At 37.5% G+C, this 24,835-nt stretch overlaps 1 protein-coding gene across 2 annotated transcripts in view; it reads left to right on the top strand.

Moving 5' to 3' along the window:
• Positions 1-24,835, top strand: part of ATP11A (ATPase phospholipid transporting 11A) — a 117,873-nt gene that overhangs the window by 38,369 nt on the left and 54,669 nt on the right. For both annotated transcript variants that reach the window (XM_066176748.1, XM_066176749.1), the window contains exon 2: positions 18,975-19,097. In XM_066176748.1, the coding sequence (XP_066032845.1) occupies positions 18,975-19,097 (123 nt within the window). The remainder of the gene's footprint in view (positions 1-18,974; positions 19,098-24,835) is intronic.

The following is a 24,835-nucleotide window of genomic DNA, read 5'->3' as shown; positions in this document are numbered from 1 at the left end:
AGCCTGACCTTGTTCTATAGCCTAGAGAATTTTTGAACTAAGATGATGGGACAATCCAATACATTACATCATTTGACTGAATTTAATGTGGGCTCCCTGGAGTGGAACTTCTTAAATCAATAACATTAGTGCCACTCATTTATAAAGGAAATGGCACAAACCAATAATGACAAGCTAGCAATAAAAGAGGAATAGCCTTTTTGGAGGTATTTCAAAAGAATAAGCATGTTCTTTGATGTTCTGGTGTGTGATAATTTCAGAGACACTGGAACTACTTAGCTAATGTTGAAGAGACCAAATCAGAAAGCTGGACATATGTTGGCTCTGTATAAAATGGGAGAGATACAAGATGTTTGCAATATGATCAAAGATACTATCCACTGTTAAATGTATAGTACTTTAAAGTAACACACAATTCCAACCCACCTTCAAGCCTTAATTGAGGGAGTTCGTTAGCTTGTGGAAATGTGAGTACCAGTACAAAAAACAAAGACAGTTGAAGAATAGTATAAAGACATTTTAAAATGCTGTGAGTACAGAGTAAATGTATTGTTTTAAAAACACAAACCAAATTGTACAGTTGTCAGTTGACTTAACTGTGATTCTCCTTAAAGGAGAGGACTTTCAAAGTGTAGTAGTTGCTGATTTTCCCCCAGTTTTACCATAGGAAGTAAAAAATGGTTAAATCAGTGCAACAGCTATTATTGGCATTGTCTTTTTCAGATGCTGAGAGGAGGCTGCATTGTTTCCTGTTCTCTTTTACAGTACTGATAACTTAACTGATTCAGTGGTGTGAACTGGTCCACAATATTATAAACGCTTAGAACTAAAAACACTAATACATTAGGCAATTAACAAAGTAGCAGTAAGGGACTAGATTGTGTTTTGTCTGTCCTGTGTAACTTGATATAAACTCAGTTTTAACAGGATACATAATTTAGAGCAAATATGGTTCCAGAGATCAAGTCATTCCAGGAATTAGATACGGGAAAATTAGATACCTGTCTTCAGAAGATCAGAATAGCAAAGGAGAAGACACTTCTGTGTCTTTCAGCAGCAGGAGGTTGTTGTGACAATCATTCTACAAGACTGCATCCCCAGTGCAAATCAGTATTTTTTGTACAGGTTGTCTCACTAGGATTTTTTGTTCGTCACTAGATGAGACCTTCTCGGGTAGACGACTTTCCTATCTCCATGCCTATAAATAAAGTTTGAAATTCATTCTCTCTTCAGTGCTATATTTTTTTTAGAAATTCTTCATTTGCTTTCACAGCATCTTACAGAGATGTGGCAAAGAAGCTTTCTCAGCTGATACTAATCTTAATCTTACCAGGTATGCAATAAGCAGCTTGATTTGTGTTGCTCAACCCTCTCGGTGGTGATGGCAGTGCCATGTGGCCATTAGCTATAGAAAGGCCACTGAGGTGGCTCTGCTGTCACAGGGAGGAATTTTATCATGTGCCAGCAGTTCTGTATTTTCCATGTCTTTTTTTTTCCCCGAGAGAGACTTTATGAAATTAATGTGCCTGTACAGTGGCATCTGTCACATGTTTGAGGCAATGGTGACTAAGTCACTCGTGTGCTTGGGGCTGCCAAACAAGGATTAGATCTCCTGTAAGTGGGGTCAAGGCCAGGGTTTGGCAGACCCTGCCAAGTCATGGCCTTCTGACACTGTACAGCTGTGGCCACTGTGGTGGCCCCGGGGACTGGAAACTTCAGTGATGTTCCATTTTGTCTGTCAGGCCAAATTTTAGAAGCACATATTCTGCTAAACTGCCTGGCAGCTGTGTGGGTATGGCAGAGGTGGAACTTGCTGATTTTGCTAGACTTTCGAAATAAGTTGTTTGGAAAAATACATTTAACATAAGGAAATGGTGTATCATATGAATCAAATTCCTTCAACCACATGTGTACACTTCAAAAACTCTTCCGTCAGTGGAATGTGAGTGCTTTAGAGTGTGTGGATAGAGCTGGAGCCTTGTGAGGTTAGAGCTGGAATTGTTGGTTTGCTCGTTTGCCTCTGCAGCCATTTGAGAGCAAACCATCCCCTCTTTGTCCACATGCACTTGTGGTTTTATAGGGGGAGCCTGCTCGCTCAGGTGCTGCCTGGCCTTTGGGGCCGTCCCTGCGCGGGGCCTGGCGCTCCTGCCGCGCGTTTCCAGCCGAGCTCTGGCTCCCTCCTGGTGCTCCCACCGGGCCCCACAGGCAGGGCCTGGCCAGGGCCTGAGGGGCCGGCCCGGCACAGCCATGGCCAGCAGCCCCCTTGGTGCCCCGTGGCCCGAGCTTGATCTCCAGGTGGGTTTATCCTATTGCCCAGCCTCCTTCCGCCACTGCCTTGGCATGTTGCTTGTTTTCCACAGTGCTTTGGCCTGTACGGACTTCTCTGTGCTCCTTACCTTGTTTAATTTTTCTTTTTTTTTTTTTTAAGAGCTCCTGTCATCTAGAATTATTTTCATTTTATATTGTAAGTACAAGAGAGCATTATGGAGTTCAGTGTCTTTACAGATAGTGAAGGTTTTATGAGCTTTGGGTTTCTTTCCAGGGACGTGCAAAATATTTCTTGCCCCCTATTAAGTCAGTCTAACTCTTTCAATATATACCTCTCGGCTTGCTGGCTCTTCACCTATTTTACCAGACAGTCTTTGGTTTAATTTGTTTCGCAAATCCCATTGTGAATAAGTAAGAAATACGAAGTGTAGGTGATTCCTGGAGGGCTTGCAAGGGTCATGGTGTGGCCTTTGGTGTTCCTTCCTCAACAGGATGTACCTGAGGTACACCCAGCTTGTACCTCATAAGACATCAAGACAAAGCCATGTTTTTTTTTATGAGAGTATTCCTAACTATTGAATATTTGCTAAATCTAATGCTGTATTAAGCTTTATAATATTGAGAAATGCCTAGATTTTCACAGTGGAGACATTGATAAGGATGTTGATACTAAGGTAAGGCATTAAACGGGAAACAAAGCTGAAACCAAAATATTTAAGAGATGGAACGGTTGTGTTTTACCTATAAGGATTCCAGCTAACATTACTGGATTTGAGGAAAATCCTTCTCTGTGTGTCCAGTTTCATATCTGTGCAGATATATAAACAAAGCATGAAAAGATTTATAAATACTATTTCACTTACCGCAAGGATGTAAAATTAAAATGGAAACATTAGGAGTAGGCAGATTGCTGTACACCACTGAGAACAAAACCAGTAAGCTGTTTTTTCCTTGTTCTGGTTTCTACATTGTAAGAAATCTGGCTTTTTATTGCTTTCTCTCCAACACTGGAACAATGACAGTGTCTAAGAATTAGAAGTATTACTTTATGCTGATTAAATTGAGAGAAGCATAGAAAGGAGTATTTCATGCCATGGAACCATAGACAGCTGAAGCAATGCGAACTCCATATAATGGATAGCCAAAAGCAAGTTGTGTCACAGTGTTGACACTAGCAGAATTCATATGCCATCTCTAAATCTATATCTGCGTATTTTTTAGACATGTTCTGTGTTACTGTATTATGTTAAATACTTTCAGAGTTAAAAAACAAGCTTCAAAGTATTTGTTCTCTTTACTCTAAAGAGTGAATTTGAATATAGTTGTTCCTGGGTATTAAATCTGCTTTTCACTCTCATGACCAATGACAGGACTCAAGGAAACAGCATGAAGCTGAGTCAAGGGAGGTTTCAGTAGGATATCAGGAAAAGGTTTTTAGCCAGAGGGTGGTTGGGCACTAGAACAGGCTCCCCAGGGAAGTGGTCACAACATCAAGACTGGCAGAGTTCAAGAAGTGTTTGGACAATGCTCTCAGGCACATGGTGTGACTCCTGGGGCGACCTGACCAGGGCCAGGAGTTGGACTCCATCCTGATGGGTCCTTTCCAACTTGGCATATTCAATGATCCTGTGATTCTGCTCATATTAAAGTAGGGAGACCTTTAAAATGGTTAGCTGCATATAGCAACAAAGAGAGGGAGAATTACTTGCTTAAGCATTAATTGGAGGACATGGCTATTTGTTAGATGGTAGGGGTTTTCCAGCGCAAGTTGCTTTATGACACATTGTCCCTCCCATCTCCATGGGAGGGTCTCACATCCCTTTGCACACACACAAAGAGAAAGTGCTTTCTAAAGTTCATTGTATTTCAGTTCCCTGAGCAATGCAGAAGAGCTCTCTGAGAGGGTGATACTGTAGGGTTTTTCCTGCAATAAGACAGAAATAAGAGAAAGTAGAAAATGTGATCGTAACCTCTGTGCTCTCAGTAGAGCTGAAGCAAGCAGCTTCATCAGTTGGACACAACGCTGTTGTAGAGACATTGTATTTTTTTTTTTTGTTGGTCTTGAATGAAACACTAGTTATTTCTCAAGTACCAAAATCAAGATTTTCTAAACCAGCTAAGTTTGATACTAAATTTACAGACTTATAGCAAAGTGCCCTGTAAAAATAATTAATACTAAGGTAATCTAAGCAGCTTACAAAGAAAATTACTGCAGTTCATACAGGGGCACTAGATCGTTGTAATTTTTATATTTGTGAGTTAGCAAGCCTTTCTTTTCCCAATAGCTCCATTGGAATAAGTGAAAACATGCAATTTATTGTTTTGTTTTTCCTCCCCTTAACAGTGCAATGTTAGCATTGCTCGTTAGTTACAAGGACACACTTCTGGTTTTATGTAGAGCTGAGGCATCATTTTACGGTCTTTTTATAGTGTATATGGGAGGGATGATAGAAGTTCTCATACAGATGATTTAACATATGTACTCAGGTTTTATAGTACTTGCTTTGTTTTCACTCAAGATTTCAACTAATAAAAAATGAAGTGGTGGTTTGGGAAGTTTGTACCTTTGAAACAGAGTTTAGTACTATGAGTCGAGAGGATGCTGTGTATGTGTATGGTGTGTGTGCAAATGAAATCTGAATTTGTTTCCAGGGAGTTTTTTTATAGCATGTTAAGATTATTTGGAGGTGTAATTTTCTGATAGGACTTTTTTGTAGGATTTCAATACTTCTCATTGAAAGGATTTATGTGAAGTGGAAATACATTTTGGCATAGCATCTATACTTTTCCTTTTACTCTTTCTGTAAATGTAAATATTTACCCAAATTGCAAATAAAACCATTATCTGTTTAATAACCTCCTGCTAGTGTCCTCACAAATGCATCTGGAGGTTTTATTTCTAGAAGTTGGCAGTTGAATTCAGTTTTCTTCCTTCTGTAATGTTTTATCTTTACTGGAAAAAAAAAAACTCCAAACAACCAAAGCCAACAAAACAAACAAGAAAAAACCCTCACTCAAACCCCAGTGTCCTTGGCTATTTGAATATTGTCCATTATTTATCTCCTTAAAAGTGATAAACTTTCTTAACAATAGCAGATTTAACTGCCTTGTGATGAATTTGGTTCATAATATCCTTACTTCTTGCATGTGCCAGAGCTTGGCAAAGTGGTGTGAACCTTGCTTTCCTTCTGTTGGTGAGTCCGGTGCTATTTCCACCTCACAGTGCCCCCACTGACCAGAGGCTGTGGCTCAGCTGAAGTAAAAACCTTCCAGCTGCCACCGGGCAGCCTCTTGCATAAGCACATAATCAACTTACATTAAGAAACAAAGTAAGTCATTATCTCTTCTTATCAGAATACTTGCTCCATTTGAATTCAGCGTACAATGTGTATTTGACCCCTTAGGAGCCATGTGTACTTGGAAAAGAACTGACAGATTAACTGGTACACTCACGGTCTTGCTCTGCACTAGACCTGCAGTAGCTATTTGCTTCCAGGGGTATACCTAATGGTTATGGTAACTGGTATGTCTGCTATTGCAGGGCCTCAGATGCAGTCATATTCTAAAAAGTAAAAGAAATGTGAAAATATTTTCTGTGTATCTTGATTTTAGTCATAGCTGATTATTTATAAGAGAAAATGTTGGGTTTCCTCTTCTGTTTGTAGTGTGCTTCTTACGACGATTCAAGTTGGGATCTATGCCTGGTATTCCCTCTGTCTCTATTAAATGTAGTTGTATTTTATTTCTAAGGAATTGTGTAATAGAATGCCTCATTGAAAGCAAAGATTGTATCTAGGTGGCAAAAGTAAGTTACTTTCCCCTCCTGAAACTGTCTCGCGTACGGATTGTAGCTTCTTACATTTAGAGGAGGGGAAAAAAGGGAAGTATTAGGAAGTGGACAAAAATAACTTCTGTAAGACATTGTCTACCAACCAGGGCACTGCCAAGGATTACTTAACTCGTTTGTAGTAATACTCCTTGGGCTGTCACCTGAAGTTTTATTTTTGGCACTATGCGTTTGGTATCTTGCCCCATTTTTGTTGCCTACAGGACAACTGATCCTGCCTGTAGGATACATGTCCTGAAGAGTGCCCCATGTCGTCAAAACACGTTTGGAAATGTGGATTTTACAAAACTGGTCATGTGCTCTTCTGCAGGAATCAAACATACCTCCTTCATTAGGAGTCTGTAGTCTATGGGTGAAGTGGGATTTCTAGAATCTTGTTATTTTACTGCCTTTTGGGGGGAGCAAAGAAGTTAGTCTAGAACAAAGATTTCTGATTTGATTTAGGGATTGCCTTTGGCTTTCAGCGTTTTTAAAGGTGTAAGGTAAAGAATTACCTGATAGAATAAATGTCATGAATGGTTAGACTTTTGTTTATAAACACAGTTGTTATTGAAATTGGCCAGATAATCAATAAACTCATGTTAGCTGGTTTAGGGAGTGTACAGAATTGCCTCTCCTAAAATCACTGAATTCAAGGTGTTTGTCCGTCAGTTTATGCAACCAGCTGATAATGGGGAAGTTGTTGGATCTAAACCTCTGCTGAGAATATGGACAGTTTTACAGTTCACTGAACTTTGAAGTCAGCCAAATCTGATTCACTCTTCCCTATTTGTAGATGGTACCAAATGATTACAAAGTACAGAACTGTTGTGTACTTTTGAAAGAATAGATGTTACAGTATAATAACAGTATTGGATATTCACTTTATACTTAATTCTTATTTCCTTCACAGAGATGTAAAAAAAAACCCAACACAGCATGACAAGCTAGTTCAAAAGTCCTCTTTGCTTTTCCTAACCCAATTTTGCAACAACTGAGAATTTTTCAGTTTAGGTGTTTTTTGTTGTTTTTTTTTTTTCACTTGGACCGATTATAGGAATTTCTACTCCAACAGGAAAAGACACATGACGAGGGCATGCTGTTTTCTGGGAATTAGTTTTATTAAGCATGAAAGCTGAAACTTTAAAAGAACATTTGTCTATTGGACTTTCTGAAAAAAGAACAGTAGGGAAAATCTATTAAAATATTTTCTTTGCTTTTGTAATAACTCCATTTTTTAAGTAGGTGTATTCATTTGAAGCAGAGAAAAAATTGTTAGCAAATGTGCTTTTTGTGATTATCTAGCTATTTCACTTCACAAGTTCTTTAGCCTGTTATACACAGCAGATTAATATAGATAATCCTGATGATTCTGGTGCAGTAGTTTTTTTGATACTTGTTCAGTTGGAGTAATATCAACTTCTCAGGAGTCATTCTTCTATTACAGATGTGGATTGTTTGTTTCTTGGGGTTTTTTTCTAAGATAATCTGTCTTAGAGGCTGTCCAAAAGCCGGGTATACTCAGCTTGGTTTCTGAAGGATCTACCTGTGTTGCCCTTAAGTATGTGTGCTTTTTCAAATTTGATAGAGGTCTTTCCTGCCAACATGTACTGGGAGCTTACTTCTACTTGTGTTTCCCAAAATGTGGGGTGCGGAGACTCATTTTATTGAGAAGAAAATGTGGTTAGATTTTTTTCCTTGTTTTTTTTCCTTTGCTTATCATTAAAAAGGGAAGGAATGGCCAATCAGCCTTTGAAGTCTGAGAAACATTTCTTCAGGGAGATTTTTAAAGATGTAGGTTGATGTTGTGTAGTATGTTAGTCTCGGGGGAAAAAATGGTGATTTTTCTTAGATTTGAGAGTCCTGAGAGAGTTTTATGGCAAAAAGCAACTATGCCATCACAAGTTTTTAGGGGATGATGTATTGTAACTACTTGCCTGCAATCCTTCCCACATCAAAGAAGTCACAGCAGTAAATCAAAGCCTAAAAGTCAGTGACTCCTCTTATGTTTTTATGTATGCTTTTGCTGCTGCATAGAAACCAGCAGCATCAAAAGGTTGTTAAACCTCTTCTCTGTATCACTGAATGGCAGACATGTGAAGGTTGAGATTACACTTATCATCTCATCCCAGACAAACCTGCATAAACTCCTTCGCCTTTATTATCAAAATCATTGCAAGTCAGAATATATTAATCTCAGCCTACAGTACAGTTCTAGACTTGATAGAAAAATCTTTCTTTAAAAATGCCTTTCCTTTTCTGCATGAAGGACACAGAACAGTTTGAAATATTGAAGTGCAGTGTGGACATTTTGTCTTCCACATATAAATAAAAGGAGGCATATGGATCACCTAAAGCTTAAAATAACATCCCCCATATTGTATAATTATACTGATACAAATCTCACAGTAACATTTTAAAATGGGAGGTAGCTACAGTTCTGCTAAAATAAAACAGTTTGAACCATCCTTGCTTTTGACCCAGAGATGGTCTTTCATACCATACTTATTATACTGGAGCTTGTCTTAGATGTGTTGGGCGTACCATGCTGACATTGACTTCTCTGGCTATTATTAATGATTTATTAGTAGTAATTTACAAGTATGAAATGTTTACTCAGGTTGGCTGTTCTTTGTAGATCAACTTGTAGTACTTTGCAGGTGACTGACTATATTTTGAGAAAGTGTTTTATTTAAGCATTCCTCACCTTTGCTGTATCAGAAGTTTCCTCTGAATTATTAATGATGTCTTGGTTCAAAATTCACAGTGTCTTCACGGAACTGTTTAAGATGATAAAAACTGAAAAGTCTGTCCTTGTGTTCTGGTGTCCTGCATGTTCAGGGATTAGTTAGATACTGGAATTTCTCTGACTTCAGTTCCCAAAGAGTTTACTTAAAACCTTCATTTTCACTGTTTTAGATGCTAAACATTGACTATTTTGATTTCTAGAGTTTATGATTTAATTATTTGTATTAACAGGTGTTCAGGACTTTCTAGCTTTTTTATTTTTGACTAGCAATTGGTGTTTAGCTTCTAACTAAGCAGCCAATATCTTGTATTGTAATGAGTTTTTAAAAATGTTACATATCTTATTCTGTATGTGACTGTATATGACAAAGGAAATACCTCTAATGTAAAATAGTGATTTTGTATGAATATCTCAATTTTAAAGCACAGCTAATAGCAAATGCTGGTAAAGTTTATTTTTTGTAAATATTTGACTGATTACTGTAGAAGTTCTTGAAGTCTTTTGATATTTGTAAAAGTACAAAGTTGTGAAATATTTATTGTACCTCAGATTGTTCAGTTGCAAATCTTTAAATCTGTTCTTTGAGAGTAAAAGTAAATATTAAAAAGTTCACTGCATCCAAAGAATGGTAATGTTTAATCTTAATGGAATTCACATTTCTTAAGTGCAGTGAAAACAAAAGGGATTCTAAAATCTTGTGGTTACTGGTATAAACTTCTTATGCATCATGAGTAGATTTACTCATACTCCTGACGTGAACACTCAAAGCTATTGAATGTCCTTTATGTCATTGTATAAGTTTAAAATTCTTGTCTTTCATCAGTGTAGACTTTATCTGAACTCAGATTTATGATCCTGATGCCTGCTGTTTTTGGAAAATTTTAAAGATCTTCACTATTATACGTGAGGATTGAATGTGGCATTTAATCAGCAACACCCATGTGTTAGTAGGTAAAACTGTAAAATACAGTTTGTGACCTTTTACCTGAATCAACATATGGCTTTTTCCCCTGAAATGCTTCAACACGTGGCATTGCTTTGCAGGGCAGGAAGTAGTAATAGCTTAAAATTTTATATTCCTTGAATGTTGCAGAACTGTACTTGAATATTATTGTATATGTAAGAGTTAGAAGTGTGTTGAAAGTTTTTCAAATAGCTCCAGATAAATGCTTCATTAACCTTATAGCCATCTGTAATTAGGGTCCTTCCTTCTATCAAAGTGTCTGTGTTCACCAAGCTGAATTTGCATAATATCAGATTTGGTGCTGATGTGCAACAAAAGGCATGGAGCTGAAGGAAAATGCTAGGTAGCTTCTAATGCTCCATAATTAGTCCATTATTCTAAACAGCCAAGTTATTTGTGAACTACAAGATTTCTTCAAGATGAAGTGTAGGGATGCAGGGGTTATGTTGTGACTCTTCAACTAGCACTCAAAACCAGTTGCATATAAGAGAGAATTTGCATGTTACAGTGCAGGGAGTATGGCAAAATATAAATGCTAATAGAAGGAAATTTGGCTATTAGTATTGTCATCTTGACTTATACCAGGCTGTTGATAAATTTACCAGTAATGCAGGGGGAGCTTGGTACTTGTACGATACCCTTCTACTTTTGTGCATAGGTCTGAAGACTAATATTGTCTTGGCCTTAGGGGGGAGTAAGTTCAGGACCAGCCTACATGAGCAAGATCTTAATTTGAAAAATTGCCAAAATGTGACACCTGCCAATTTTACTGAGGATTTAGGTTTCTCCTTATAGGTGTGGAAAACTAACAGGTAGCAATTGCTTTAGTAGTACAGCATTCAGTAGCACCCACGTGATAGTTTTTCTCTCTCAATTTTATCTTGGATTATTTACTTCTGATAAGGTTTTCAGCCTGACCTCAAGTATGTGTGGTAGCAAAGCTACAGATGTATGCTGGAGACTTTTTTAAAAGTAATCTTTGTGTAGCAAAAACAACCACTAAAAGGCGTTAGAGTTCTTTAAGAAACTGTAGTTCACTATCAAGTAAGTATAAATAACTAGATATGTAAAGGTATATAGAGATATGAGTTTACAGTAAATATTTTGGTGATTCTCCAGTACAAGTAGGTAAGTAGCTTTAGATTATTATGGATGGAACAGTTTGTGTAATAGTATTAGGACATTCTTTGGTCGCTGACTTGGTGGCCTGCAAGACCAGCATTTTACAAGCTGTTGGTTTTGTAGTATCTTCATATAACACAAGAAGGATGCCCCACCTTCTGTCTGCTAGAGTCATAGCTTCACTAGATCTGTATCCACTTAGGAATGAAAATCCTTTTGAAGTCTAACAGGCACTGACCGTTAGGATAGTGAGTAGTTGCTGCTTGTCAGTGAACTTGTTTTACATATTTAAATGTGATGACAAGGGTTAACGATGGGGCAAGGTGTTTTTTGTAGTAAAAGTAGGAATAAAGGTCTGCTGCTTGGCTGTGTCAATAGGCTGCAGAGTGCAATAGTTAACTATCCTTTCCCCCCCCCCCCCCCCCCCCGTAGGTTACTTGAACTTGAACAATTTAAAGACCAGCAAACATGTAGATGAGGCATTTTCACAGCCCTTGTACTAAGTATAAAGAAAAATACAGAAGTCCATATATTTTAATTTTCTTTGTCCTAGAATTCAGAAGGGAAATTTGACTCTTCCCCTTTTCTTTGCTAAAATCCTAGTGGAAGGTGGTGTCAGTCTTGCCAGTTCTGATCATGTCTAATGGTAGAGTAATTTACTGTTCTAAATATAAAGCATATTTTTAGAATGCATTCCCTTTTGAATAATCTGAAGCTCCTATAAGAATACCGTGTAGGAATGGATTTGGTTGCATCTGATCTCGTAAATCTTGCCAGTGCATACTGTCTCCATATGCATTGTGTTGTTCCTTGGAAAAGATTCACAACAGGTATGCTTGCTTGATTTTTCTTAATTTAATAATAATGCTAATTTAAAAGAAAACAGCTAGTGTGGCATATCTGTGGGTTTATTACTTATTTTTGAATGAATGAAAACAGTCTCCTGCTTGCTTTCCTCCATCCTTCTGTTTCTTTAGGATCTGTAAATATAACTTTAAAAAAATTCCATTTTCTGCCCTGAAAATTTTGATAGCTTTAGATTTTTTTCTTCTTGGATTACTGCAAACAGAAATAGTTGTTGGCAACTAAGAATAAAAAAAAATCTCTGCATTCTGAAATACCTATACAACTCTCTTGGAAATATCTTTGTAGGTACTCTGAGTGACTGGCACTGCATATAGACCTTAGTGGCCTTTAGTTGCCTTAATGGAATTGCTTTTCTTTTACTGATCTTCTTGGCACATAAGGAAGCGGTAAATTTCCTCTGCAAACCTGAATTTCGGTACTCCTTTTGGTCTGGAGCTATGTAGAAATAAACTTGATTTTTAATTAATTTAAGTACTAACACTGTCAAATATACTGTGTCTTATGTGACAATTTCCCTTCTAGTTTCTCTTACTACTGCACTTTGCAGTGTAGTTTTTTTTCTCATTTGCCTTTCTAATTGCAAGTGAGACTCTTGAAAGGATTTCCATGTAGAGGAGTCCTTGACTGGACCTGAGCAGAGAAGCAGGAGGCACACGGTGTCCCTGTGTCCCACTGGCAACAGGGGCCAAAATGTGTCAGAACTGGTACATTGAGAGGAAGGAAAAGTGTAGCAAAAGCATTTTTCCAGATGCCCAGTAATTCACATACATCACAGATCTATTTTCTTACGGTCATTGCAGTGTTTCCATGAAAATAGATGAAGATTACATATGTAGAATAGGAGACTATTATCTCTGTCACTTTTATTGTTAGTACTCAGTAACAATAGGAAATAAACAGGGAAACTAAAGATTTGCCTGAAGAGAAAGCACAGACATCAGAAATAGCTATACCTAATGGGCCACTGTGTCAGCCGTATTTGGAATTCAAATTGACTGCTTAGAAAATATCTCCATCTTCTGTGAATAACTGAGGTGAACTTTTATGTACGTGAAATAAAGAATTATTGTAACGCTTTTTGGGAGGAGCACAGATCACTGGCTTTGTCATCCAGGAGGTCAAATTATTCAACCATTCAAAGTACAGAGTATGGGGAATTCAGCTAAAAATTATGTTCCAAAGTGGAAATCAGAAAGGAGAATTAGACTGTCTTCAAAGTGCTATATTGCAGTGTCCCATTGCCAGCTCTTGTGACACAACTGGAATCTAGTTTTATTAGGATAGCTTCAGGAATGTTTTACTCTTAAGTACAGTGCTCAAGGAGGCATGAACTGGAAGGCTGAAATAGAATTTATATTAAGGACACATATAGTAGTGTTAGGTATTTTACAGAAACTAGAACATTTGCTGTTGTGACAATGTTTATTCTAACAGCTGTGAATTACAGAACTTCGCATCATTTCATCATCATACTTTTCCATTTCCTCTTCACAAATGTCACAAAAACTTATTTCAGTCTATTGCTATAAATCCTTTTCCCCTTCTGTCTGCATGCAGAAGACCTTTGCAAGAGGTGGAAAGAAGAATCAGAAAATCAGGATGCACCAACTAGTAGAAAATATGGCTTGGTTGGGAAACTTGTGGGCCTGGCACCATTTTCTGTAGTTAAGGTGTACCTGCTTTTGTTTCTTTTTTTGCATCTTTTCCCAGAGAGTCATAAATAAAATAATCTACTTGCAGTTAAAGAATATTAATATCTTTTTTTTTTCCCTCTGCATACACTTACATCCAATATTCTGTGATTTTTAGGCAATTGATTGGGGAGAGTTTTGATTTCAAATGTTACTTCTGACAAAAATCATCATCCAGTGATTTAAAATTCATTTGCTGAAATGAAATGTGGTAATATTCTGTGGCAACAGATCCCATTGTGGGTGACCCATAGCAAATGTGTTAATTAGTCATAGAAGTTTCTGGGAGAGAGTTGTTCTGGGTTTTTTTTTTTTTTTTGATTGTTTTTTTGTGCTTTTGGGGTTTGTTTTTTTGGTTTGTGGTTGGTTTTGTTTGGTTGGTTTTTGTTTTTTGGGGTTTTTTTGTGGTTGCCTCTGAAGAGATGCATTTTGTTATTCCATTAAAGTAGTTATTTAATGGCATATGTCCATGACTCGTAGGTGAATGAAGTAATTTACTTTCTGTTTACAATGTCTCATATTGAGGTAGTACTTTTTCAGAATATTAAACCTGACAGGGTATTTATCTGATAACTACATGAATTCCTTTATCTGTGCTCTTCTATATTCATACGAAACATGACAATCTGAACAGCTTTCAAAGTTGTCCTCTTCATTCTTGGCAAATTCATATGAAGGGCTGGCATAATGCTGTGAACAAAATGTAAAGCTTAAATGCACTCTCTATTGGTATTTGAGTTGGTCTATCATTTGAAATCTAACTAAGATCCTTTAAATGGATGGTATTTTCACCCTTTACCTCCACAAATACATACATACAAATTAGAGATTTTTTTTTTTTTTTGCAAAATTGGACTATTTAAAGGCTTAATCTATTTTACTGGTTAGCAATTTTAGGAAATGTAGATTTAAAAATTATTATTTCTTTAGGTGGATTTTTGATTATAGATCAACTCTACCCTTAAAAGGACTGGATTTGGAAAGATGAGGTAAAAAAATCTGCATTCTGTGCCCATGTTTGCAGAGGGAGATGGCTGCGCCTACTCCTGCAGAGTGGTGTCAAGTGTAAAAAAGCAGGTACTCAGTACATTTGACAAATGAAGACAAAAATGAGATTATATAATCTCATGGTTTGGTAAATAGTGCATGATAAAGACGGTTTCCTTACAGTCTTAGAAAGGAGAACAACTTCTTTTTTTTTCTCTTCTCTTTAATGAATTGCAGCTTTGAGATATTCAAGTTGTTTCTCTTCATTGAATGAAAAATTGGAAGTCGAGAGGCTTTAGTGCAGAGCTGTTGTAATGCGTGAATTTTTTTTTCACACTGTGCACTATTAGTTCATCCTGGAGATTCTGAGTGATAATGGCTTGTCAGTGTCTGCTATCCTAAAACTCCAAAGTGGTTGAGCAGCTGTGTGTTCAATGTGCAGTTATAACAGTGGTGCTAATTGCTTAATTGACATCAAATAGTCGTGATTCAGTAAAACATCAGGCTGTTAGGAAAGCCAGCCTCTGTTGGTGTAAAGTACTTCTGTGTGGAGGAATGGAGTCACAGCCTGGGTGAACAAGGCTATAGCTGGTGCTGAGAATTTGTTGCTGTCAAATCTGTGGTTAGAGTACACTGTCCCTTTTAATCAAGAAGCATTTCGAAAATAATGGAAGAGAGTACTGTTCAATGGAATGTACTTAGGGCCTGGCCAGGGCAGATTGATTGTTTTCAGCTGTACTTAGTGCATATTAACTTATTTGGGTAGTGTTTGTATTTATATTATTTGGACAGAAAATATAATATTGAATTGAAGATTGTTGCTGGTAATTATGATGGAATTCATAGTTCAAGTGGAGAGTCAGGAAATGTCATTCAGTATTTCCACTGATTTCAAAATCATACATTAAATCTCTTTACTAAAAATGTGTGCAAAGACTTGGAATCTTTCAAAGTCAGTTACTTTTCCAGCAATTACCACTAGCATCTTCCTATCGTCCTTTTGCTGTCACCCATTGAATACCAAGCCCCTTATCTTTTCAGAAAATACATTTGTTTAAATTAAATCCAGGTAAAAATTACCAGAGTAGCGTGAAGATGAATCTCAGGTAGTTTCAGTTTTATTTTTTTGATCAGAAAAAAATAAGCTGCAGAACTACTTAAACTCCTAAGGTAAAAATCCTGTTAACTGTCTCTGTCTCTGTGCCTTAGTCATTTGCTGGTCTTTGCTTTCATGGTTGCTGACGCTGCTTGAAAGAGTAAAAGGTATGTAACATTTCATTGATGTGCCAATAAAACTAGGTCTCAGTAAACTGAGCTTTACACTATAAATAGAAGCAGATAATGCTAAGGTATATTTATGGTTTCTTGGACAAAGTCTTAATGGGCATAAGCAATGGAACTTAAAAAAAAAGTGGATATAGTTCATTGTTCTGGCAGGGGTATTAAATTGCTTTTATCAGTGACTCTGCTGTCATTCTGTAAGTTGTAATAGCAGAACACAAAAAGAACTGTCAGATCAGGGTGTTTGGCTTTGGAGGTTGGCATTACAGGACATTCAGTTGCTGTAGTTTGATTTCCCTACGTGGCCCATGTCCTGAGTTACAGTGCTGTTTTTCTAGAAGTATCTTTTTCTGCTTTACACAAGTGAGTGGCCTTGTTGCCATGTTGAACAGTGCATGTGACTTTACATTGCACTTCTACCTCATTGGCAAAGAGAGCCTTACTCTCTTCCATGCTTAGTTTTTTACACTTGGACTGTGAGTGGTTTGGAGGTTTGAAGTTGTTGAATTAGGTTGGTAAAGTGCATTTGTTTTCTAGAACCTATTAACATAGTGAGAAATAAAAAATATCCTGTGCTAGCAGATAGCTAGTTAGATATGTTTTATATATATGTGATAAATTTATCAATTTGTGATAAAACCAGATGAAACTGAGTTAATAGAAGAGATTGTCTTTATTTTATATTGATACTTTAAGTAATGCCTTGCTTTAGAGATACAAATTCCATAATGGTTGGTTTACTTAGTGTTGACACAGTCCTCCAGGACTATCAGACCTGTAAATACTGGCAGTAATGCAGGAGGGCGCTGCTTAGAGCTCTGTCTTCCCAGGTTCATAGGTAATTTGAGAGGCCTGTTTTAACTGAGTCATGATAAAGACTCAGTGAAACTTTAAAAAGTGCTTTTTCGGGCTAAGAGCGTTGTCAAGCTGTGTTGGACTGGCTCATAATAATTGTGAGATAAATTGTCAATCTGGGTATCTGTAGAGGAAAGTAGAAGCTGAGGGATTTCTTCTTGGTTTTCGAAGTTTGTGTGGCATTCCCATTAGCCCTTTATGCAATCAACTCTGAACTTAGGCACTTCACTTACCAGGAGTAATCTCTGTGTTGCTTTTATGTCTGGAATGCCCTTCCTAATGAAAAAAAAACTAAAAAAATGTTGTACAATTTGATGTATTATACAGGAATATCTCACATTTCCTTGCATTTCTAGGAGTATTAAGTAGTGTGTCAGTAGATAATTTGTGTACCTTTAGTACACTGACAAGATAAAAAAAGTATTGTATGCTGATAAAGTGGTGAAAGATACCGTGTTTAGTTATTGCCATAGAAGTAAGGAGGAATATGGAAATATTGTCATGCTTTCCTTCCTTCCAAAATGTTTTGGCCTGCTCAGAGAATGTTACCTGGCCTTCAGAAATGGGCTGGCTGAATGACACTTTGCTTTTTGACAAGTCCACTTGGTGGTAAGGGAGTAGGAATCAAGTAATGATTTTGGATCCTTTGTGTCTGCTTCTAGTATCTACTTCTGGGATGGCAGGAGTCGCATTTCTTTAATCCTTCTACTTCACTTTACATTTTACTTGATGACTGCTGCTCAGCTATTTGTGGTTAATAGTCTGAGTCCAATAGGTTTTCATTTTATATTTTTGATGTTCTCTCCAACCTCAAGAAAGTCATGCACATCACAGAGATAATTGTTTTATTAACTTAACTGCTCCAAATCTGCCGAGCATTGCAAGATTTTATACATCTATTCCCAATAAATTATGTGGAAAGTGATCTTTGGCTGTGTTGTGCTTAAGGGCGGTGGAAAAATCACATAGATGGGAATTGATGAAGAAAATGCTAGGGTGAATGTTTTTTAAGTTTGAGAACTAAATTTTGTTTTAGGCTTACTAGCCAATGTGTACTAGTAAAGTAATTTGACCTATGACTATTGACATTAAGACTAACTGGAAAAGAAGGCGCCATGCCTGTATGATTAAATTCTGTCCAGAACTGCGCAGGTAGGTACATCCAGCTGCTTTGGGGAATGGTGCTTTGGCTGTGTAAATGACCAAAGTCACACTATTTGTTTGGGCTGGTTTGCTCAGTGTCAGTCTGACAGTTCACCCATAGAGGCACACAGGCACCAGTGCTCAGGAGCACCTTCAGGACATATTTAATGTACTAAGTAAATGTAGCTGTTGAAGATGCAGAAAAGAAGCTTCCCTCTAGTATGCTTAATTCAAGTATGTGTAAATGCATCAGTGCAACATAAAGCAGAGGTTTTGAGTTTAAATTATGACGTATTTAAATTACTCCAGGTTTGACTGTATGATGATGTTAAAGTTGCTGATGCCTGGGCTTGTCCAAGTGTTAGGAATGTGTTCTGTGCTTCAAAAATGTTTTTCATAAGGTAGATGTGAATTAGACTGTTGCCTAAGGGATGGTCATTTTATAATCCATGTCCCCCCCCAAAAATTAACTTCTAAATTTAAAAAAAATGGTTATTTTGGTTTTGTGTGAATACTTTTCTACAGTGATTTGTACTTTCTTTTGAAGTTAATAGAACACAGAAATACTAATTTTGGGGAAGCTGTGTGTGTTGTGGAGTTTGATGATGTGAATGTGAAAATTTGGCACAACTGCTTTTTTTTCCACAGCTTTCACAGAAGAGGAAGTGCTCTGAGTTGAGAAGCTGAGATGTTTTCCTGGCAACCTAGGAGTCTCTAAGCTTGTTCATGTGTGGAGAAATGATTACTATTAGTATTTCAGGAGAACAGAGTTTCACTTTTCTGCAAATGAAGTTCTGAGTTATGGCTGACTAGTCTCAAAAATGCAAAGTATTTGTCATATATTAAAACATAATAATTAGCACAGATTTTTCAGTGGTGAAAAGAGTAACAAACATAAATACTTAGTAAATACCTAATTTGACTGAGAGTCTTAAACCGTTTGCCCTTTTTTCAGTTATAAACAAAAAGGTCAGAATAGTGATTTTCATGGATGCTCTTTCATTGTGTTATGGGAAAGGGAAGTGCAGTTAAGGCAGAGTTTTGACATTTGACTTGGCTTTAGGTGTTTTGGTGATCTTGAGCTGATACAGAAAAGCGAGGGGTCATGTGCTGGTGGCTGTGTTGATGGTCAGGCATGTGATTAGTTAATTCAGTGTGTGACTCATGTTACTGCAGAAATACTGAGTGAACTGACAGCATAACTCTTTATTTCCCCCACAGTGTGCTGGAGAAGAGAATTGGGTGGACAGTCGGACTATTTATGTTGGGCATCGTGAACCTCCTCCAGGCGCTGAAGCGTACATTCCACAGAGATTTCCAGATAATAGAATAGTATCATCAAAGGTACCAGTATTTTCTCTCATTCATTTAGATAAATCAGCTGAAGTTATTCTGTTTATTTCTTTCAAGATTTTTCCTAGGCTTCCTGTGTATTTTTCCTTTCCACAACCAGCAGAGGTAAATTGAAAATATCTCAGATTTCTTCTAGAGATACTAGTTGCTAAGTTGCCTCTAAAATGAACAGAAATAAAATAATTTCTCTCATGTTTACTGTAGTGCCTAGTGTAGTACAGTCTTTGAGTAATAAAGAGCTTTTCAACAAAGAAAAAAGCAATTTTCATTTGAGGCAATCCTGGAGTAAAATAGAATCTTCCTAAAGGAAGACTGCATCCTTTGTACTCAAAAGCAATACCTCAGAAAATACTAGAAATAATTTAATTTGTTGTGCACTTAGATTCATCATGCTCTCTCCACCATAAAGGTGTCCCTCCCTTCAAAAGCTCCTATTGTTTCTGTGGGGTTTTGTCAGCAGTCTTTGTTATTCACATGAAAGTGCATCATACTTGAAGTCTTGGTAGTGTAATACATTTGTGCTGTTTAGAAACCTTCCAGTTGTCCCTTACCTCTATTAGTAAGTTTTAACTTCCATAAATTCCAACAGCTTTTTGTGAGCAGTTGGGATGGTGGTATTTTCCAGCTGGCTTGCTTTAGCCAAAGGTTTATACTACAGTGGCATAGAAATTTGAATGCTTGCAGGTAATTTATGGCTAACAACTCAGTAACTCGCAAGTTTGCAGTATACTTAGATTTTAATCTTCATGAGCTCACACCTTCAGCTAATATGAAGTAATCAATTCAAAATAATCTCATTTACTCAAAATTTATTTTTGAGTAGTGTCTCAAATCCCCAGCCATTTTAAGAACCTTGGTAGCATTGTGATCTCAAGGAACTGAATAATAATCGTAATGGACCTGAACACTTACCAGCCATTAACCTAATGAAAGCCAGACTTTTCACAAATGGTGTGTCTGTTCTCATGCGAGATTTTCTATTTACTACCTTCTTACCATACTTCATTCAAAGAAAGTGTACTAAGATGCAGCGTAGTATTTAGGCATCTTTCATTAGATAGAATGCTTGAAAGGTAAGGCAGATGAAGTGCAGTCAGACTGGTACGGTGGGAAATCTTGTGCTCTATGCATTGATTTGTATTGCCTTTTGAATTATGGCAGAGTAAACACATTTAATGCAAATTTTTGTACTCCTGCAACATTTTTCCTTTCTTTTTAATCTCGTCTGAGATTAAAGAGGAGGTTTTTTAGTCTCATCTGAGATGTATGTAAATAAAGCCATTGAAGGTACTGCTGATACTTCTCTTGAAATAAAAACACCCTGCTCAACTATGTTTTGACATCTTTTTGTGATTATTAAGTTAGTGGAAGTAGCAAGTTGCTTTGCTTTGCAGAGTGAGATTTTTAAAGTATCACTTAAATGTGCATTGAACTAGGAAATCCCTGCCAGCAATTAGTAAATGTGAATGACTTCCACCAGTTCAGCACAGGGACTTCACTATGTTTTTATTTGGATATAAAGCATATTCAGTTAAATGTTTTAAATTTTAAACTATTTATCTGTCAACTGTATCTGTTTCCGTAAATAGCCTTTCATAAACAAAAAGTATTAGTGAAAAGGTATGTATTTTATATATACATCATGTTTCTCAGTTTTTCTGTTTATTGGTTAAACTTACCTCATTTAAAAAATAAAACGTAGGTTGTCTTTGTAGAAGTAAATACAGTGGTAGTATTTCAGCAGGGAACAAAATTCATGTAAATGCTTTATAATATTGAACAGTCCCTTAGACTGCTGAAAGCTGTTTTGATGACTGTTGTTGCCTGTATATGAGTACTTCCCATGCTGTCCCTTTCAAGTAAACTCGATTATTCCCATGCTCCATCCCAGACAGGATGAATAAAGCACCATTGTGGCTCAGTAGCACTTGTTCTGGTTCTGTGAGCTGCTGCCTCTTGTCCTTTCAACCCACCCTTGTCCCTTACTTATGAACCCTCTGGAGGGGGGCACCTATTACAGCATACAGAACACAGGGGTGAATTTCCTACTAAAGCTCAAATGTGCAAAAGTAAGATGGCAAATCCATAATTGTTAGAGTAGGTAAAGGTACACGCTCTCAAGCACACTGTATAATGTTCCATCAACCGTGAAGGATACTTCCTTCATCTTTCATCGGCGAGACAGTAACTTTCAGCTGGGCTTTTATAGGTGTTTAGTGCTTATGTAAGGTGCATAATTGCTCTTCAAGGATGAGGAACTCTAAACTTCCAAGTAGAGACTTTACCAATTTAAGACAAAGTTTCTAAAAAGGGTAGTTGAAAAGCATGAGGAAATGTCATCAATTAGTCTTTCTGTATGCTTCTTTACTAAAAAATGTCAATGCTCTGGAAATGACTTCAGCTTGCAGTAATATGAACCTTAGACTTTACTGGTCCTTCCAAGGGTACAGTTTGCTGTGCTTCAGCAGAGGCTTCCTGGTGTCTCAGCAAGGTAATACTTTGATTCAAGTGCAGAGGGATATTTCATGTACATTGCAGTGTCACTGTGGAATGTGGTTAATGCTCTGAATGCTTAATGATACATTCCTGATTGTGAAAAATGATACAGGGACAGACCTTGGCTAGACAGAAGTATTCTATTGATTTGATGTGTTAATTCAATTATGATATTAACAATATATTGCAAAAGGTATATGTTGAAGTAGTAAAAGACAAAAAAACTGCCTTTTGGATTGTACACGCAGTTCCTTTTACACTCTAGAGTCAGTGACCTTTGTACCATGTATCCTTTTGTTGATTTAACTTTTAGCTACTTCAGTTGTCTTGGGTGTTGGCCTTTGAAGTGGCTTTTATGTGCCCTTGATTGAGTCTATCACATGATAGTGCTGCAGCATGGAAAAATATCAGCTGGTAGAAAAACCCCAGTGTTTTAAGCATAGAAGAAAGAAAGCAATGGAATTGGCAGGGAGGTGGCTTGCTTTTTTCAGGAGAAAATTATACGCATTTTGATACTATTTACTTTTTGGTAGAATTTACAGATTAGAAGGAAACTAAGTAAAATAGGCATTCATAGCAGCTACTAAATTTTGGTGAGAAACAACCTCTTTTCCTTCTGAAACAGGATTTTTACTTTTTGAAAAAACTGATAAATTATAAAATAACTTGTTTATGCAGAATTTCCTTAAGGTTCAGGCTTCATATTTTTGTGCTGTGAGTATGATTTTGTATTTAGTAGTCTTTAATGGATTTCTTCTCTGTGAGTTCCTTCAATACCTTTTAAGCCCATGTAAATTCTCAGCAGTTCAACTGTAGAAATGTTTGCCAAAAGAAACTATGAGATCTCATTTTAAAACTTCCTGCTAATTTGAGTTCATATTCCAAATCCTTGAATCTGACAATGACTGTTATCCCCTGTTGATAATCTTGTTTCTGTTGGTGGTGTTCCACCATATTCTTTTCCAGGAGGAATAGCCTTAGCCTGTTAAATAATTGTTTGTGTGAAAGATGCTCCATGCCTTTGCTCAGGTTTGGTCTGTACCTTTTCCCAAGCCAGTGGAATCATGCACAAATCGTTCATTACATAGCCAGCTATAGATTTATGTAGTGGCATGATGATGGTTTTAACTTGTTATTAATTTAACATTTTTCAATATCCAAACTCCCTTTTCCTGAAGTTAATCTAATACCCTTACAGAATTGCTCTGCTTCGAGGAGCTCATTTGTTGACAAAGTAGGGATCTCCACTTCTTATTCTACCTGAATCTATGAATTGAAGACTGATTGAATGTGCACATTTCTCTTGAACAGAGGGAAAAGTTGTACTTAAAATGAAATCTTTTTTGAGGCAACAACATGGAGTTTATAGGAACAGGTTTAGTTCCAGCTGCTTATGGCTTTTGGAAAAAATTCCTTGAAGAAAGAACCACAAGAAAGAGCCAGAATTTCCTGGACAGGAGTAGACTGTTTAATGAGAACCGAGAGAATTTCCGGTGTGTCAGAGACACCTAGCAAAATTAGAAAATCCATGAACTTCAGGCAGGAGAACAGATTTATTATTTTTTTTCCCCCCATACCGCTCATAGGGGAAGTTGGGTTAAGGAGACTTACAAAGGCTTTGGCTCTTCATTTCAGTTTGTGGGTAATCAACACACAGTATTTTTCCTTGGTGGTCCTGTCTAGCTGCAAGCTTTTACTGTCATAATTTAATAAAGAGAAATTTTACAGCTACAGAACCCACTTATTACCTGGGTCACCAATAGGACTGCAGACAGCAAGGATTATGCTCCTGGAAAATGATTCTGAAGAGTAGTGGGATATGACTCTTGCACAAAATTCAAGATTGACTCTACAGTGGATGCAGAACTATTACTTGAAGAATTTGCCCTAAAGAGATGTCACTAGAATTAAATTATACATGAAATTACAAAGTGCTCATTTGTGCTGTAGCTTTATTTCGTGTTCTTCCTTATAGAAAAGCAGTAAGTTGAACTCAGATGGGAGAACAGTACCACTGTTATTCCTACTTTGTAATGCTGTATGCTATATTCATGGATCAGAAGTAATCCTGGTTTTATTGCACAAATGATGCAGTCTTCTGTTTTCTGCCTATGTCCTTAGGACTTTTCATTAAATTCGGATCCAAACATTGATTTCTATGATAGTGGGCTGAGACAATAATGCTGTGTGTTGGGAATCCTATACATTGCGAGGGAAACCTTAGCTACCTTCAGTGCTAATCTGATTGAGATGACTCACAATTAATCTCAGTGACTAATAGTTTAATAAAGTTAAGTTGTTCTGACATGTTTCAGCAGATGTTGTTGAAATATTCCTTTCTTCCAGCAGAAATACATGCCCTTGTGCTGTACCTCTTCCCTGCAGCACTCGCTCATAGGGCTGTTATAAACACACGGAGACTGGATCTGCTCTGATTTCTCATTTTGTGGCCACATTTCTTCTAAATGTTAATACTGAAGCTTAAGGAAACACTAAACCACCTCTATCTCTATCAAGATGAGCCGCCTGGAACCCAGCAGTGACCTAGACGCTCTCACACTTTCCAAGGCGATGCTTCACAACTGGAAGGCTTTGTCTGGGCTCTCTAGGGCCATGACATAGCAGTTTCAAGATGAGGAGTTCAAACACAGCCCTGAGCAATGGTATTTGGAAGTCAGAAAAGCATCCAAAGCCCACAGTGGAAAGAGGCATGGTCATGTGTTTTTGAAGTCAATGTATAATTGTGTAGCATACTCTGGGGGGAGGCAGCGAGGATGGGTAGACAGAAATGTGTATGGGACAGGGACTAATGCAGGGAGTGTTGTGTCTGCTTTTTACTGATCTGCTCTGAAAGCAGCTGTAACACAGAGCTCTCCATTTCTGCCGGGGTGATCTCCTGCCTCCCAGCCACACTGGGGGAAGCAGGAGGTCAGATCCCATGCCACAAGGGCTGAAGAGTCAGGTGTGCCCAGCCCTGCCAGTGACTCAGTGGGGCAGGAGCTGTTAGAGATGGAAAGGGTAAATGGACTTGGCTGGCAGTAAAGCTTAAATGCTTCTGAATCAATTGAACTCTCAAAGGGGCCAGCTCAGGGATCTCGATACCTGAGCAGTGATGGGAGTGCATGAGTGTGCATTTCTTCCAGGCACAATAATACAATTTCCCTCTGGGGATAACTGTCAGTGCCTGGAGAGAGAAGGAAAAGCTCTTCTTTGCTCTTGATCCTGCTCAGCAT

This window comes from Chamaea fasciata, unplaced genomic scaffold (genome assembly GCF_029207755.1).
Source record: "Chamaea fasciata isolate MVZ Bird 193981 ecotype frontalis unplaced genomic scaffold, bChaFas1.0.hap1 SCAF_2, whole genome shotgun sequence".
Lineage (NCBI taxonomy): Eukaryota > Metazoa > Chordata > Aves > Passeriformes > Sylviidae > Chamaea > Chamaea fasciata.
Note: the sequence above shows the minus strand (reverse complement) of the source record. Positions and strands in the feature narration are given on the sequence as shown.